This window comes from Rhincodon typus, chromosome 11 (genome assembly GCF_021869965.1).
Source record: "Rhincodon typus isolate 14 chromosome 11, sRhiTyp1.1, whole genome shotgun sequence".
Classification (NCBI taxonomy): domain Eukaryota; kingdom Metazoa; phylum Chordata; class Chondrichthyes; order Orectolobiformes; family Rhincodontidae; genus Rhincodon; species Rhincodon typus.
Window position 1 is genome coordinate 74,755,970 of NC_063342.1, and position 18,836 is coordinate 74,774,805.

The window sequence follows — 18,836 nt, forward strand, 5'->3', positions numbered from 1 at the left end:
TTGGTACTGGGTAATGAACCAGGCCAGGTGTTAGATTTGGAGGTAGGAGAGCACTTTGGTGATAGTGACCACAATTCGGTTACGTTTACTTTAGCGATGGAAAGGGATAGGTATATACCGCAGGGCAAGAGTTATAGCTGGGGGAAAGGCAACTATGAGGCGATTAGGCAAGATTTAGGATGCACAGGATGGAGAAGGAGACTGCAGGGGCTGGGCACAATTGAAATGTGGAGCTTGTTCAAGGAACAGTTACTGTGTGTCCTTGAGAAGTATGTACCTGTCAGGCAGGGAGGAAGTGGTCGAGCGAGGGAACAGTGGTTTACTAAAGAAGTTGAATCTCTTGTCAAGAGGAAGAAGGAGACTTATGTAGAGACGAGGTGTGAAGGCTCAGTTAGGGCGCTTGAGAGTTACAAGTTAGCCAGGAAGGACCTAAAGAGAGAGCTAAGAAGAGCCAGGAGGAGACATGAGAAGTCTTTAACAGGTAGGATCAAGGAAAACCCTAAAGCTTTCTATAGGTGTGTCAGGAATAAAAGAATGACTAGAGTAAGATTAGGGCCAGTCAAGGACAGTAGTGGGAAGTTGTGCGTGGAGTCCGAAGAGATAGGAGAGGCGCTAAATGAATATTTTTCGTCAGTATTCACACAGGAAAAAGACAATGTTGTTGAGGAGAATACTGAGATACAGACTATTAGACTGGACGGGATTGAGGTTCATAAGGAGGAGGTGTTAGCAATTCTGGAAGGTGTGAAAATAGATAAGTCCCCTGGGCCGGATGGGATTTATCCTAGGATTCTCTGGGAAGCTACAGAGGAGATGGCAGAGCCTTTAGCTTTAATCTTTATGTCATCATTGTCTTCAGGAATAGTGCCAGAAGACTAGAGACTAGCAAATGTTGTCCCCTTGTTCAAGAAGGGGAGTAGAGACAACCCTGGTAATTATAGAACAGTGAGCCTTACTTCGGTTGTGGGTAAAGTGTTGGAAAGGATTATAAGAGATAGGATTTATAATCATCTAGAAAGGAATAATTTGATTAGGGATAGTCAACACGGTTTTGTAAAGGGTAGGTCGTGCCTCACAAACCTTATGGAGTTCTTTGAGAAGGTGACCAAACAGGTGGATTTCAGTAAAGCGGTTGATGTGGTGTATATGGATTTCAGTAAAGCGTTTGATAAGGTTCCCCATGGTAGGCTATTGCAGAAAATACGGAGGCATGGGATTGAGGGTGATTTAGCGGTTTGGATCAGAAATTGGCTAGCTGTAAGAAGACAGAAGGTGGTGGTTGATGGGAAATGTTCATCCTGGAGTTCAGTTACTAGTGGTGTACCTCAAGGATCTGTTTTGGGGCCACTGCTGTTTGTCATTTTTATAAATGACCTGGATGAGGGTGTCGAAGGATGGGTTAGTAAATTTGCGGATGACACCAAAGTCGGTGGAGTTGTGGATAGTGCGGAAGGATGTTGTAGGTTACAGAGGGACATAGATAAGCTGCAGAGCAGGGCTGAGAGGTGGCAAATGGAGTTTAATGCGGAAAAGTGTGAGGTGATTCACTTTGGAAGGAGTAACAGGAATACAGAGTAGTGGGCTAATGGTAAGATTCTTGGTAGCGTGGATGAGCAGAGAGATCTCGGTGTCCACGTGCATAGATCACTGAAAGTTGCCACCCAGGTTGATAGCGTTGTTAAGAAGGAGTACGGTATGTTAGGTTTTATTGGTAGAGGGATTGAGTTTCAGAGCCATGAGGTCATGTTGCAGCTGTACAAAACTCTGGTGCGGCCGCACTTGGAGTATTGCGTACAGTTCTGGTCACCGCATTATAGGAAGGATGTGGAAGCATTGGAAAGGGTGCAGAGGAGATTTACCAGGATGTTGCCTGGTATGGAGGGAAGGTCTTATGAGGAAAGGCTGCGGGTTTTGAGGCTGTTTTCGTTACAGAGAAGGTGGTTAAGAGGTGACTTAATAGAGACATACAAGATGATCAGAGGATTAGATAGGGTGGACAGTGGGAGCCTTTTTCCTCGGATGGTGATGGCTAGTACGAGGGGACATAGCTTTAAATTGAGGGGTGATAGATGTAGGACAGATGTCAGAGGTAGGTTCTTTACTCAGAGAGTAGTAAGGGCGTGGAATGCCCTGCCTGCAAAAGTAGTAGACTCGCCAACTTTAAGGGCATTTAAATCGTCATTGGATAAACATATGGATGATAATGGAATAGTTTAGGTTAGATGAGCTTCAGATTGGTTTCACAGGTTGGCGCAACATCGAGGGCCGAAAGGCCTGTACTGCGCTGTAATGTTCTATGTTCTATGATTACATTGCTATTTGTGCAACCTTGTAAGTGCAAATTGGTGGTCACATTTCCTACACTACAACAGTGATAACTCTTCAAATAACTTCACTAGCTGCAAAGTGTGCAAGTTATGAGAGGGGTAACGTAAATGCAAGGCTTTCTTTTTTCTGTTCCCCACTTCTTTTTTAGCCTTTTGCTTCATCTACCCATTCAATTAATCAGTCATACAAAAATACGAACTAGGAGCAGGAGGAGGCTGTTCAGTTCCTCTAGCCCACTATGATATTCAATAAGATCACGATTGATTTGTGACTTTCAATACTATCATGGTTCGTGCCTCAGCTACCAACCCATGGAAATTAATTTTGCAGCCTGATTAATTTACTGGATGAAATTGCCTTGTAAACTTGTTTCAAAATTAAACTTAGAAAATAATAGAATAGTTCTTACTTACCAATAAAATTAAGCAGAGGAAAATGAACAGGAAAATTTATCTGGTATTTGGGAATCAGAGTCTGACTACTGAAGTAATTCCATTTTAATGAATTGATTCACTTCAAATAGAAGATTGGTTAAGCTGCGTATTTCTTGCCACAGAGTCCATCTATTACAGGTGAGATCCCAAGGAACGTAAGGAAATGGATTTACTTTTTTGATTTGGAAAACGAGACCCCTATCATTTGTCTTCTAACAAGTAGTAATTTAAAACCACACAACAGCTCATAACAGTTACTACCGTAATGGTGCACCTCGATTAAACCTACAGACGACCATTGGTAGCAGCATGTCGCATCTGCGTGCAACATTAATAAATGCAGTTTGCAGCCACTATCTCCTTTGCTAACTGCGTCCACATGGCCTATTTGGTCTAAAATGCTCGAAGAAAGCCACTAGGCAGTCTAACGAGAAGAGGAACCAGTCTTTAGCAAGGCATACAGGGAAGGCAATGGCCTAGTGGTATTATCGCTGGATTGTTAATCCTGAGGCCAAGATAATGTTCTGGGAACCTGGGTTTGAATCCCGCCACAGTAGATGGTGGAATTTGAACTCAATTTTAAAAATCTGGAATTAAGAATCTAATGATGACCACAAATCCATTGTTGACTGTCGGAAAAACCCATCTGGTTCACTAATGTCCTTTAGGGAAGCAAACTGCTATCCTCACCCAGTCTGGCCAACATGTGATTCCAGACCCACAGCAATTGCCCTCTGGGCAGTTAGGGATGGGCAATAAATGCTGGCCTGGCCAGCAATGCCCTCATCCAATGAATAAAAAAATACAATCCCTACAGTGTAGAAACAGACCATTCTGCCCATCGAGTCCACACCAACACTCCAAAGAGCATCCCAGCCCCCCTATCTTATCCTATCCCTGTAACCCTGCATTTCTCATAACTAATCCACCTAGCCTGCACATCCCTATACACACGAGCAATTTAGCATGGCCAATCCACCTAACCTGCACATCTTTGGACTGTGGGAGGAAACTGGAGCACCCACAGGAAACCCATGCAGACATGGGGAGAATGTGCCAACTCCACACAGGAGGCTAGAATTGAACCCAGATTCCTAGCGCTGTGAGGCAGCAGTACTAACCACTGAGCAACCGTGCTGCCCGTTACAACATGACATCACAGGGTAACTTGAGCCCTGTCACCCCTTAGACTGACAGAATTATAGAAAGTACTTCAGCTTTCCCCTCACTGCAAACCAAACCCTCAAGCCCCGGGTGTAACTTGAATTCCGGAGGCCGATGCCTAATCCATGATTTATGGTTTATTTCATGATAGCAATCAAGTACAAATTACATTATTAAGACAGACATTGTTACAAAGACTATGTAGAGACCTAGATGGTGGGTTTGTCCCTTTCAAGATCCACAGTTGTTCTACTTGGCCCATCCAAGCCCTTATGTCATCAGATTGGGTGGAACTTAATGCGGTTTTTAGAACTTTCAACTCACACAACAGTCATCGCAGGCATTAGTCAGCCAGTTCCGGCTTGAAAGTTTTTGCATATAACGATCAAAAACAACTGCAAGTCCACGGGCTTTAAGTTTTGGCTAAATCATGTCAGACAAAAAGTAATTTAGGCATGTTTACAATTGGGAGTGAAAACAGCTTTAATTAGTGTATAATTTTACACCAAGTATGTGCCAGTACCTCCTTTGAAGATCTTCGTCAGACAGACCAAGCACCTTTTTCAACTCTTCATATCGGTCGGTCCTGAGTAATCGGGATCCATCGTACAGTGTCAACTCCCTGTCGTGAATAAGCCTGTAGAAGAAGTTCAAGCCAATTAATGCTTTTCAGAACCTGCAACAGACAATGATGAAAACATTATGCATTTCAATACGGTTTTAATAGTTTTCACGGTTTTCAATAGTCGTCATGGGGCAATTGTTTCCACTGGTAGATGGGTCAGGAAACAGATTAATACAATTAGCAAAAGAACCAGAGAGACGATGTACAGAATATTCTTTCTCTACATCCAATATAATACAATAATTCCTCGACAATATCAAGTTGATATTATCTGCAATGTGATGCCTGAAAGGATAGCGGAAGCAGATGTAGTAGCGTCCTTAAAAGGAGAACTGGAAAACTAATTTAAAAGAGAAGGCATTTATAGGCCTTTATGAAAATAGCAAGATATTGGCAATAAATCTTTTAGAGTCTGTCACAGAAGCAACAGACAGCAGAATGTAGTCTCAAATCGTATTGTACAAATTTGCTTCAGATCTTGTCACATGAAAAGCCTTAGATAACTGGGCCCATTCAAATTGCTTATTCTATATTGTACTGGTTCTCTAAGTTCCTGTATTACAATATAAAATACATTAAACAGGTATCACTTCTTAAAACAGTCAAATGAGTCACGTAAAGTACAGATATGACATTGGACATCAAAAGCACTGCAATTATTTTGTTATCATCTTTCCACAGAGAGTCTTAGATAATCATTGGTCTAAATCAAACTTCGCAGCAGTATGGAAGAATCACAGGGCTAGCACTTTATTTGTGAAATGAGAGCAACTTTCTCAAATTGTTTTCTAAGTTTCTCTGCTTTAATTTCTTGATGTAAAATGAATCAATGTTTATTCAAATAAGTATCAGTATAATCTGAATAAACTCATGCAAGATAGTTTATATAACACATTATTTACAGAAAAGAATCAGATCTACGTCAATGCTTACGCACACACGAGCCTCTTCCATCTGTACTTCATCTCAAAGTAACTGAGAGTCATAGGGTCATGGAGTCATACAGCATAGAAACAGACCCTTTAGCCTACCCTGTCTATGCTGACCAATAAACACCAAACTACACTAAGTCCATTTGCTTGCACTTAGCGCCATAGCCTACTATGCCCCAGCATTTTAATTGCTCATCTAGATGCTTCCTAAATGTTGCAACAACACCCTCTCAGGAAGCACATTCCATATTTCTATTAGCATATGGGTGATTATTTTTTGTCTCTCTATTCTCTAAACCATTAACTCGTCACCTTAAACCTCAGGATTTAGACACGTCTGCCATGAGGAAAAGTTTCTCACTATCAACTTCAGTCTATGCCTCTCGTAATTTTCTATGCCACAATCAGATTCCCCTTCAGCCTCCTCTGCTCCAGGGAAACAAACCCAGCCTATCCATTCTCTCCTCAATGTCTCTTCTGCATGCTCTGCAGTGTAAACACATCCTTCAGACAGCACAGTGACCAGAACTGCACACAGTATTCCATCTGTGGCCTAACCAATGTTTTATAATGCTGTGACAAGACTTCCTCGCTCCTGTATTCTATGCCCGGCTAATGAAGGCAAGCATTCTGTATACCTTCTTCATCACACTGTCTAACGGTGATGACAACTTTGGAGATCTATATACTTGTACACCAGGATCCCTTTGTACCTCAGTACTCCCTAAGGAGTAAAATCATTCATTTCGTACATCCTTCCCTTATTAGACCTCTCAAAATGCAACACCTCAAACTTATCACGATTAATTTCCATCTGCCATTACTCTACCCAATTTACTACCTGCTCAATATCAGACTGTAGCCTGAGACCATTCTCCTCACTATCAACAATACCACCAATTTTCATGTCATCTGCAAACTTACTAATTATGCCTTCTACATTCAAATCCAAGTTCTTAATATAAATAACAAACAAGAGTTGATACTGAACCCTGTGGTACACCGCTGGTCACAAGCTTCCAATTACAAAAACAACCCTTCACCGTCACTCTGTGTCTCCTATTTGCAAACCAATTTTGGATCCAGTTTGCCAACTCGCCTTGGATCCCGTGGAATCTTACCTTTTGGACCAACTTTCCATTGGGACCTTGTCAAGGGCCTTACTGAAGTCCATGTACACCACGTCAACTGCACTATCCTCATCAATATATTTAGTCACCTTCTCAAAAAATTCAATTAATTTAGACAGACAGGATCACCCTCTAACAAATCCATGCTGACTATCTCTGATCAATTCCTGCCTTTCCAAAAACTGATTAACCCTGTCTTTCAGAATTTTATCCAATAATTCCCCTACCACTGACATTGGACAAACTGGTGTGTAATTATCTGGATTATCCCAGCTGCCCTTCTTGAAAAAAGGAGCCACATTTGTTATCCTCCGGTGATCCGGCACTTTGCCTGCGGCCAGCGAAGTGTTAAATATCTCCACCAGGGCCCCAGCCATCTCCTCCCTTATCTTCCATAGCAGCCTGATATAACATCTTATCAGGCTCAGGGAATGTGTGCAACTGTATGCCTCTGCTTATCATTCTTAGGAAGTTGTAGAACCACCATCCCAACTAAAATCCCCAGCTATGATGACTTTCTCTTCTGTGAATACAAACGGGAAGTATTCACTTAAGACTTCACCCATGAGCAGTGGCTCCACGCACAGGCTGACCATTTTGTCTCTACTAGGTCCCACCTTTTCCCTGGTAATACTCAAAAAGCCTTGGGGTTTTATTTGATCCCATCTGCCAAAGGTATTTTGTGGCCTCCTTTGCCCTCGTAATTTTCCTTTCAAGCAACCTCCTACACTTGATACTTTTTAAGGGCTTCCCCTATTTTTAATGCATTGTACCTTGACATAGCTTCCTTCTTTTTTCTCATAAAAGTCTCAATATCCCTTGACATCCAGTGCTCCCTAGCCTTGCTGCCCTAGTCCTTCACTCTTAGAGAAACATACTGGCTCTGAATTCTCACTATACTACTTTTAAAAGACTTCTACTTTCCAAATGTAGATTTACCTGTAAGTAGCCACTCCCAGTCTAGTTTGCCATTGTGCCTGTCCAAGGCTAATTCTTCCACTGAAATTAGCCAGTTTAATTACCTATCCATGTGTATTCTGTGGCAGAATGGGTTATTTTATTCATTTCAAACTTTATGACATATTTCATATTAGTGTTGTTATTCATTCTCATAGAGACATACAGCATGGAAACAGACCCTTTGGTCCAACCACTCCACACTGAACATGTTCCCAGACTAAACTAGTCCCACCTGCCTGCACTTGGGCCATATCTCTCCAAACGTTTCCTATTCATAAACTTGTCCAAATGTCTTTTAAACATTCTAACTATACCTGAATCCACTACTTTCTCTGGCAGTTCACTCCACACACAAGGCACTGTCTCCATTAAAAAAAAAAGTTGCCCCTCATGTCCTTTTTTAAATCTTTCTCCTCTCACCTTAAAAATATGGCCCCTAGTTTTGAACTCCCCACCCTCGGGAAAAGACCCTTGACATTTGCCTTATTTATGCCCCTCATGATTTATTTTGAATCTTAGAATATGTCCATCGATCTCCCTTCCCATCAACACACAATTGGATTTCTCACTTCCTCTCATACTCTACATCACAGCAAGTTCTACATCCTCTTTTTTCCTTGTTTCTAAATATTTTAGTGACAATACAACTTACAGTCTCAAGCTTTATACTCACTGCCAAGTTAATATATCTAACTATTGGAATCCCTTACTTATCAGTGGGGCAAAAAGTTTCTACATTCTGCTTGTCTACAGTTAGGAGCAAATTGTATAACAAGATAGAATTTAACCATCACTGCCCCTTGACGTTTAATGGTATCACCATCATTGACACCCCAAATTAATATCCTGAGGATTTACCATTAAACAGAAACTGAACTGGACTATCCACATCAGTACTGTGGCTACAAGAGTAAGCCAGAGGCTAGAAACGCTGTAGCAAGTAACTCACCTCCTGACTCCCAAACCCACGTACAAGGCACACATCAGGAGTGTGATGGAATACTCCACACTTGCATGGATGGGTGCAGCTCCAAAAACGCTCAAGAAGCTTGACACCATTCAGGGCAAAGCAACCAACTTGACTGGCACTACATCCACAAACATTCACTCCCTCCACCACCTACACTCAGTAGCAGTGTGTACCATTTACAAGATGCACTGCAGAAATTGAAAAAGGCTCCTTAGACAGCACCTTCCAAACCAAAGACCACTTCCATCTAAAAGGACAAGGGCAGCAGATATATTGGAACACCGCCACCTGTACCTTTCCCTCCAAGCCTCTTGGAAATATATCACTGTTCTTTCACTGTCACTTGGTCAAAACCCTGGAATTCCCTCCATAATGGCATTGTTAGTCTACATACAGCATATGGACTGCAGCAGTTTCAGAAGGCCAATACCACTTACTCAAGGGCAACTAGCGATGAGTAACAAATGCTGGCCCAGCTAACGACACCCACATCCCGTGAAGGAACCAAAAAAAGGAAACAATTCTTTTTAATCATGATTTTAATTGGCTTAAATTTTTGATTCACAAAGTTGACTTAAGATATGGCTGGGAGCTCAGTAATGCACGTTGCACAGCCTTTAGTGCGTGGGAAAACACAAACTCCTGACAGGTCTGGAGGACACTTCCATAGGGAATGCTACCAATGTGACGAGAACCACGTTTTAAAGCTTGTGTTTTGGCTGGAAGCTGCATGGATAGTATATTTTTTAGACAAATGTCACCCACAGCTTAAAATGGCTGCAGTCAGGAAAGGAATAACGCAATCAAAAACTTTTGCTGTGTTGGGAAGCAATGAGAATGATGGTTCCTTCTCTCCAGATGTGCCTACTACTTCCCCTCTGATTTTGGTTCCAACCCCAGAAACATGGTCTTTCTTTGCACCTCTGTCAAGAAATATGAGCCGCATTGATCAGTTAAACGAAGTTGAAGTGGAAGGAGGCTCAAGTGGACCAGAAATATCAAAATGGATCCGTCAGGCTAAATCGTCTGGTTCTGTGCTGTAAAATTCATTTAAGTTCCATGTAACATATTTATAAACAAAGTTCTTTACTTCTAAGATTCAAAATACATCATTTATCAACAATACAAATATGATGTATTTCATAAAGTTTGAAAAGAATAAAACAACCCATTCCAGGATGTGCACGGACAGGGAATTAAACCAGCTAAAATCATTGGAAGAGGTAATAGTGGTACAGGCACAACGGGCTACTTACATCTGTTGGAAAACCTCATTAGAATTCAGAGAAAATCATTAAAATCAAAATCATAAATGCAGTGTGCACTGATTAGGAACACGGATTTGTTTCTCCAACCTGTCTGGAATTTAACAACGTCAAGAAGGGTTTGTTGCTCCCAGTGAGTGACAATTATTAAATCAAATGTAAACGTACATAGATAGAGAAGCAAACATTCATTTTGCAACATTACCTCTGAAGAACTGCCAGTGTTCCAGGGTTGACACGATGAATGCCATCAAGGACTACCAGCTTTCCTTCTAAGGCAGCAGTGACCAGTGGTGCATGTCGCCAAGCAGTGTCACCATTAGGAAGAGTGTATCTCTGCTGAAGCAAATCTCTGGCGGTCATATCCTATTATACATTGAGAAAAGTCAGTGTTACACTACATTGGCCATTTCAGCATTGTTCACACTGTGGCCCTGACCCCAGAAATCCAGCCTTGAAATCCAGGCTGCACAACTAGATTTGCACTGCCATCCCATAATTGCTGACTTCTTTGGTTTGAATTTCCTGTGCTGTTAGTTCATTGGTGATAAAAGAGTATTTGAGGACTGGGATCTCAAACCCAAGGCTAAGTTCATAGTTTGCACAGTAGGAATGTTAGCCTCACTTCTAAACATTTCAAAGACTTGAACAACCTAAAGCAGGCACCACAAAGTGCAGAAGTCCCATCAGTAGCACCTTCACAAGATCCTCTGTAGCTAGTAGCAAGAAATGTGATACCTATTGTGATGAATATCACACCACAACATGACTGAATTTTGCACTTAATTTCAGAGGGAAAAATTGAGTCAGAACTAGTATCGCGAACTTAAATAAGGTCAGCTCTATTGCATTAAAGTTGAGCTAGCTGAATTGAACTGAAAATTAGGTTCAGGGATAGATCAATAGACAAATAGTTGCAGACATTTAAGGTGACATTTCCAAATACTTAAAATAAGTACATTCCCACAATAAGGAAAAATTCCAAAGGGAGGACCCACTAAATGTGGTTCATTAAAGAAAATCAGGAAGGTATCAAACTGAAGAAGTAAGCCTATAACTGCACAAAGATGGGTGGCATGTTAGATAACTGGTAAAAATATAGATAATGGCAGAGAATGATAAGAAAATGAATCAGGACAAAGTAATCTGGAGTATAAGAAGATAGCTAGAAATATAAAAATGGATAGCAAGAGTTTCTACATGTATCTAAAAAGAAAAATAGATAAAGTGAGTGTTGGTCGGCTTGAGAGTAAGAATAGGATATTAATAGTAGATAATAAAAAAGGATTAAATTAATAAATATTTTGCTTCTATCTTTGTGAGACAGGATACAAAAACATTTCAGAAATATCTGTAATGTTGGAAGTAGAAGGTGAGTGGAACTCGGTAAAATTACAATCACAAGGGAAGTGGTACTGAGTAAACTGGTGAGGTGGGGTGATAAGTCCCACATTTCTGATGGACTTCATCCTAGGACCTTAAAGGAAGGTAATTGATGCAACAGTGTTAATTTTCCAAACTTCGCTAGGGTCTCAAAAGGTTCCACTGAGAAATGTACCAATTACAACCCCTCTATTCAAGAAGGGAGAGAGACAGAAAACTATAGGTCACTTAGCTTGGTGTCTGTCAGGATGAAGGTGCTAGAATTGATCATTAAGGTGGTTATAGATGAGCCCTTTGAAAAATTTAAGGTAAATTATTTGTATTGTTTCGTGAAACAGAAATCGCATTTAACCAATTGATTAAAATTCTGTGAATTAGTAACATGTGATTAAAGGAGAGACTGTAGGTATATTGCATTTGGATTTCCAGAAGGTATTTGGCAAAGTGCCATGTAAAAGGTTATTCTGCAAATTTGGAGCTCATGGTGGAGAGCATAACATATTAGCACGGATGGTGCTAATTGGCTGGTAGCAGAAGGCAAAAAAAATGTATAAATTGGTCTTTTTCTGATTGGCTGGACATGATAAATGGAGTTCTGAAGGGACATTTTAGAATACACATTAATAACTTCAAAGAAGGGAGTGGTATCTGACTTAGCACAGGAGACTAAGATACATAGTAAGTATGTTGCGAAGACATCAAGAGGATTAGATGGATACCAGATAGGGTCAGTGAGTGGGCAAAAATTGAGCAGATGCCGTATAACATCGGAAAGTTTTTACATTGAAAGAATAGAAAAAAGAATAATACCTGTACAAACAACAACTGCAAAATTCTGAGGTGCAGAGGGATCCAGGAATTCTGGTGTATGTCTTACAAGTTATTATGCAGATACAGCATGTAATTAAAAAGGCTAACAATGTCACCTATTCCAAAAGAGGAACTGAACATTGAAGTAAAAATGTTATGCTTTAGTTATACAAGTGCATCAGTGAGACTTTTTTTAATTACATGCTGTCCAACCTTTCCTCAGCACACAATTTGCCCATTCTCGGTATTAGTCTGGTAAACTTTCTCTGAACAGCCTGCATCACATTTTAATAAAGTAACAAATAGTTGTGAACTCATCAGTGCCCTGTATAACTGAACAGTAAGCTCCCTAATTTTGCCTTCAATTCCCCTCATGACAAATTATAACATTCGATCAGCTTTCCTAGTTCCTTGCTGTACCTGTTTGCCATATTTTATGCTTCATACACGATGATACCCAGATCTCATTGCATCTCAGAGCTTCGCAACCTTTCACCATTTAGATAACAAACTTTTTTATTCTTCCTGTCAAAATGGACAACTTAAATTTTTTCATATACACCAAATGTCAAATCTTTGACTTTCCCTTAGACTATTCTATAAGTTTTTGCAATCTCTTTATATATCATCTTCACAACTTATCTTTATGTTGTTAGCAAATTTGGCAGTCATTCCTGCCATTTCGTCATCTCAGTCATTTATACAAATTATAAACAGTTGAGATCCTAGTCCTGATCCCTGTGGCACACCATTTGTTACATCTTGCCAATCTGAAAAAGACTCATTTATTCCTACTCTCCGTTTGCTGTCAGACAGCCAATCTTCTAACCATGCCAATGTGCTAGTTCTTACACCGTGAGCTCTTAGTTTCCACAATAACATTTGACACTGCACTTCATGAAATGCTTTCCAAGGGCAGATAAGGCCTGCATTTAACAAATTATCTGATGGACAGCACCTTTGACAATGCAGTACTCCCAAAAATACGAAATTTATGGTAGTCGAACTTCAACCAAAGAGCAGAAAGGTCTGTATGAAGTCATTCTGCAAGGTCAACTTCGTTAATATGCAAACATTGTTATGTTATGCACTCATAAGCCATCTACAGAACTCTATCAGAGAAGTGAAAAGTTATATACTATAGTTGTCAAATTTGCTGGCTCCACATATGCTTCAAGTATGCGCACAAGTGCTTTTATACTTTGTTATTTTGTTACAGTGCCATAGAGCAGGAAACAGAACCTTCGGCCCACCATGCCGACCAACAAACGTCACAGACACTAATCCCATTTAGCTGCACTTGGTCCATAGCCTATTAATGAAATTCTGATGAAAAGGTATCTACACTGTTAATTACCAGTGCAAACTTTCCATGACAAAGTTCATTCAAGTTTAATGTCCAAATGCAGCATCTTCATGCAGATCTGGGGAGGTTGATAGCTAGTTGTCATTTTTGCAAGGTTAATGATGAAACAATGCAAATCATAGTGATTTGGACCCATGGGATGTGGGCATTGCTGGCAAAGTGTGCTTCAGTTGTCCATCCCTAATTGTCCCAAGTGCCTATTTACGGCCATTTCAGAGTATCAACCACATTGCTGTAGTTCTGGAATCACATGCATCACAAACTGGTAAAGATAGCAGAACTCCTTCCCAAAAGGACATTAGCTAACGAGATGGGTTTTAACAATGGTAGTGTCCTGGCGCCATTGATGATACTAAATTTATATCCTAGATTCATTCAATGAATTTAAATTTCAACAGTTGCTCTGGTGGGCCACTAGATCACTAGTTGCAAAATTGCACCTAGTGATCTAGAACCCCACATGACAGAATTGAGAATGGTTTTAGCACAAGACTGCCATTCCTTGTGACAGAACAATGCAGCTCGCCCCACAGTCCCACCTTCAAGAATAACTCAACGAATGTTTCCTCTTCAACTACTTATCCCATACCTTTTTGAAAGCCACAATTAAATCTGATATCACCATCCTCTCCAACAGTGCATTTCAGATTCCAACTACTTGCTTTGTGAAAATGTATCACTCATTAGCTATTCACTATAAATTAATCTTCTCTTGTTCTCCTCTCTTCCTTCCCTCGGAAAAGTCTGTGTCCACTGTGAATACCTTTATCAACTTCTCCAACCTATCTGTGCAATTGAAATTTTGTCATCCTTGGAACTATTCTTGTGAATCATTTCTGTACTTTCCCTACTTTCTTAATATACTTCCTATAGTGTACTGCCCAGGAAGTAAAGATTACAGATGCAACTGTAGTATCCAACAACAGGACAGGCATCAGTTGTTTTTATTGAGGGGGGAATGATGGCAGTATACTTAAAGAAAGAGACATCACCTGGGGAGAAGGAAACGTTTAAATTAATAGCTAATATGGGTACAAAGAAAGGAACTGTAGAAAATAAACAAATAACAATATTCAATTTCTATAGTATGATTCTAATGCTTGAGACCTTCATGGACTAAAAATAGTTTTTTAAAACAAAGACAAATACTGACTGTAAATGGCCACTGACCAGGTTGAGCCAAACTCGTGAAATCATCAGTAAACAAGGATGAGTCTGAGCCCAAATTAACATCATCATAAACAGGCACTGAAACTCAAATCTGTCTTCCAGCTAATTCACACTATTCAATACATTGGACTGAAAGGGTACCTGTAAGAGCCAGTGGACATGATCTATTTGGACTTCCAGAAGGCATCTGACCGCACAGAAGGCTGCTAAATAAGATAATAGCCCATGTTATTAGAGGCAAGGTACTGGCATGGATAGAGGACTAATTGACTTGCAGAAGGCAGAGAGTGGGGAAAATGGCATCTTTTTCAGGATGGCAGCCTGTGACTACTGGAGCTCTGCAGAGGTCAGTGTTGGGACCACCACAACTATTCACATGATACATGAATGATCTAGACAAAGGGCATAGTTGCTATGTTTGCAGATGACACAAAGATAGATGGAGGGAAAGGTAGTGTTGACAATGCAGGAAAGCTGCAGTAGAACTTGGGCAAGCTTGGAGAGTGGGCACAGGAATGGCAGATGGAATGCCATGTGGGAAGATAAGAGGTTATGCACTTTGGTAGGAAGAATAGGGGTGTAATTTTTTTTTAAATGGGGAAAGGCTTCAGAAATCTGAAACATAAAGGGCCTTGGGAGTCCTAGATCAGGACTCTCTTAAGATCAATACGTAGGTTCAGTTGGCAGTCAGGAAAGAAAATGAAATGTTAGCATTCATTTCAAGAGCGCTAGAATAATACAGCAGAAATATATTGCTGAAGCTGAATAACACTCTGGTCAGACTGCACTCAGAATATTGTGAGCAGCTTTGGGCCTTTTCTTATACAAATAATGTGGCTTCTCCATTAGCATTAAATGCTCACACTTAAGCTCATTTAGCTAAGTTCAATGTCAAGCAGATGATACCCTTGACATTAATATTCTTAAGTGCATTCCGGGGCATGAAGATAACAAAATTACATTAGAGGTTGTTGCCAAGGAAATAAACAAACAATCTCAGTGCAAATATAGAAACATCAGAGCAACTTCAAAATGAATTCTGCACCATCAGCAGAAATCAGTCCGTGTACTCACAGTTCACTGATTTACTGATAGGATTTAAAATGCAAATTGTTGCAATGGCACAACAGAACAGATCAGAATGATGAGAATTCTATTGCAGCAGGTGAGAAAGATCTTGCAATTTATTTGGGTTTCGTTGCATTGATGTAATAACCTACATTTTTTTAAATCAAAAACCTTATAAAGAAATCATATGCAATAAAGAGTCTCTTTTTTTAAGATGCTAAAGGGTTTGTAAAAGCTGTAAAGCTGTTGAACTAAATTATTTAAAAAAAGCTCACCCTAGACTCTGCTAAGCTAGCAGCATAATGTTTTCTCTCTCTCTGAATGTAAACGCCACAATATAAACAAGCTGCTATTAACATCCTAGGAGACACTTACTGATTTAAAAGTTATGCCTCCATTAAGACTGACCTAGTAGTTTTTAAACCCTTTTATAAATATAGTGCAACACCTATTTTCCATTTGTTTTAAAAAACGCACGAAAATGATATCAATGTTGATAAATCTCACACCATTCATCACACTTTCCCCAAAGAACAATGAAAATGTATCTTGAAGAGACACTTCCAATTCCATTCATAATTATTCTTCATACCTTTAGGTTGCATTGACAGCAGACATACAATGAGTTTTATGGCAACCATATTTTACCTTCGTCCATTTGCATCACAATATTCGATTTCCAGCATACAAACTCTTGATAAAGTGCCCACTACAACATTTCCTCTTCCAGGCACACGAATGATTTTTAAATTGTACGGCTGGAGGATTAAGCTCCACCAAAATGCCTGTAAGTTCACGTGGCCCAAATAATTTATCATCTCTTCCACATTATTGGTGATTGGATTTTGAAATGACATAGAGCCAAATCAAGACTCAATGTCTCCTTCTCCACTGTTGAATATTTCCACATTTTCGCAGAATTATTGTGGTGCATGAAGCCATTTGGCCCATTGTGCTTGTGCTGAATTTATTATCTGGTGCTAATCTCCTGCCTTATCTCCATATCCTTGTACACCATCTCTACCTAAATAAGCATCCAATGCCCTCTTGAATGCTTTAAGGTGCCACTTAGCCTTGTCCCACTATGTAACCCAAATAAGTCAATCATAGCAATGTTGTTGGCATGGCATGACTTGGCACTGATAAAGTCCAGATGGTGCTATAAAAGCTAATATTCCTTTGGCTCTATCAGTCAATGGAACTTTTTAAAATATTTGGCAAGTCAATTTTGGTGATGAATCACACGTCCATTTTATCATTACACTCTCTGAATTATGGAATAAGATATGAATCCACTTTTGTTACCACATTGACTTGACAAATCAATCTCGAAGCTTTGCAAACCATCCAGTTTCAGCACCATGACAAGTGAGCTCCAGCTACTCTGATTCAATTCAATAATATCATTGTCCAGCATGAACCTAAATCTTTCCCTCACGAACTAATTTCTCGTGATCGAGTCTGCAAGGATGTTGTTTTATACACAGGGCATCCCCACAGTAACATCATGAACAGCCAAAACTGGTCTTTCAGCTTATTCTCACAAATCAACTCAAGATTTTACAATAGCCTTGCTAAGATACCTCAATGGTTTTCTGAAAGATAGAAATTGTATTTTTGCTTCACTCCCTATTATTTCTTTCACCATCATAAACAGACTTTTCTCCTTTCATTCCTGTCATCTCTTCAACATATTAAGATGACACGGTCACTGATTCTCTCTCCTGACTGGTGAACCCATTGCATAATTTACTTTATTAAATATATTTTTGATTTGCTAAGTTAACCTGGCTTTTAACGGTTTCCAATGGACAGATAACAATACTGACACCTTGTCTCCAGCAACAAAAGCTTGCTCTTTGGTTTTCTTTTAGCTGCTGTAGCTTTCAATGTCACATGCTTCTCAGCAGACACAAATGTTTTGGTTAGTTTCAGTCTGAAACATAAGTTGGAAGTGTAGTTTCTGAGCTTTGGTTCATCAATTTTTTACATTCAATTTAAGGGAAGCCTTCCGCTCATGTGCAAGTATCAGTTCAAATGGACTGAATCGCCCAGGCTCATTAGGAGCATTCCTAATGACACAGAGTAACAAGAAAATTTGTTTTCTCCCCAATAATTCAGACATTCTAAACACTAAAATCCAATCACAGTTTTCACAGTTTGAAGTCATTTTTCGAATTCACCTTGACTTGTAGATGTTCAGTGAAAGATATAAATTATCTTATTCTTAAACTGAATCATCATTCTTTGAACATTTGCAAGATAAAATTTGAACCATGAACTAACTGTTTTTTTTGAGTGATCAACATTTTGTAAAAAAATTGAACTAAAAATTTCCACTAGCATTTTTGCAGTGATTTTTCCTCAAAGCAAAGCTGCAGGAAATCTCATTGAGATATCCATAATCGTTAAAAGATACTAATGTCCATTCCTGGCTTTAGATGGGATACTAAACAATCCAGTGAAGATCTGCTAAATGGTTCATTAGTAAGCTGAATTCGAATTAGAGTTAGAATTAGCTTTATTGTCACATGTACTCAAATGAGTACAATGGAAAGTGTACAAGTTGTCACTTACAACATCATCTTACATACAAAGGTCCCTAGGGTACAGCTTTTTCGGTTACAGTTCTTAGAAGAATAGAGAAGTAAAAACGTCCAGAATTGCAGATTTAGGAATAAACTATAAAATGGAGAATAAAAGCTGGTATCAGAATTAAAACAACAGGCTTATTTGATGGTTGGAGTTTTCCCACTACCTGACATGTATGGCATGTCAGGCAAAATTTGACCACATCCTGACCAATAAAAAAAATATAATATTTCAGCCCAAGTTTTCTAAGCAATCAGCCTTTGGAATTGAGTCACTTGTAAAATTTCATTATAATACTCAGATGGAAATACCACCTGATGGACCTCTGCCCAATCCTCATCGGCTGTTATTTAAGATGGTCTCCACTTCCTCATGAGTACACTTTGTTTCCATTGTTTATGATTCACTTCACAGAATGCAAGAAAAAGCTCAGATTCTGATCGAAAGCACCACCTTTCAGGCGAGTTAGGAGGATGGCAGGTAAACCAGTTCTGAAACAGGGTCAGAGATAGTAGGAACTGCAGATGCTGGAGAATCAGAGATAACAAGGTTTAGAGCTGGATGAAAACAGCAGGCCAAGCAGCATCAGAGGAGCAGGAAGGCTGACGTTTCAGGCCTAGACCCTTCTTCAGAAATTCA

At 39.7% G+C, this 18,836-nt stretch overlaps 1 protein-coding gene across 5 annotated transcripts in view; it reads right to left on the bottom strand.

The window, feature by feature from the left end:
- Positions 1-18,836, bottom strand: part of vwa8 (von Willebrand factor A domain containing 8) — a 325,734-nt gene that overhangs the window by 201,256 nt on the left and 105,642 nt on the right. For all 5 annotated transcript variants that reach the window (XR_007263236.1, XM_048603037.1, XM_048603036.1 and 2 more), the window contains 2 exons: positions 10,014-10,174; positions 4,450-4,563 (listed from right to left, as the gene is read on the bottom strand). Coding sequence is in view for 4 of the 5 variants with exons in the window: in XM_048603037.1 (XP_048458994.1) it covers positions 4,450-4,563; positions 10,014-10,174 (275 nt within the window). In the remaining variant the exon portion in view is untranslated. The remainder of the gene's footprint in view (positions 1-4,449; positions 4,564-10,013; positions 10,175-18,836) is intronic.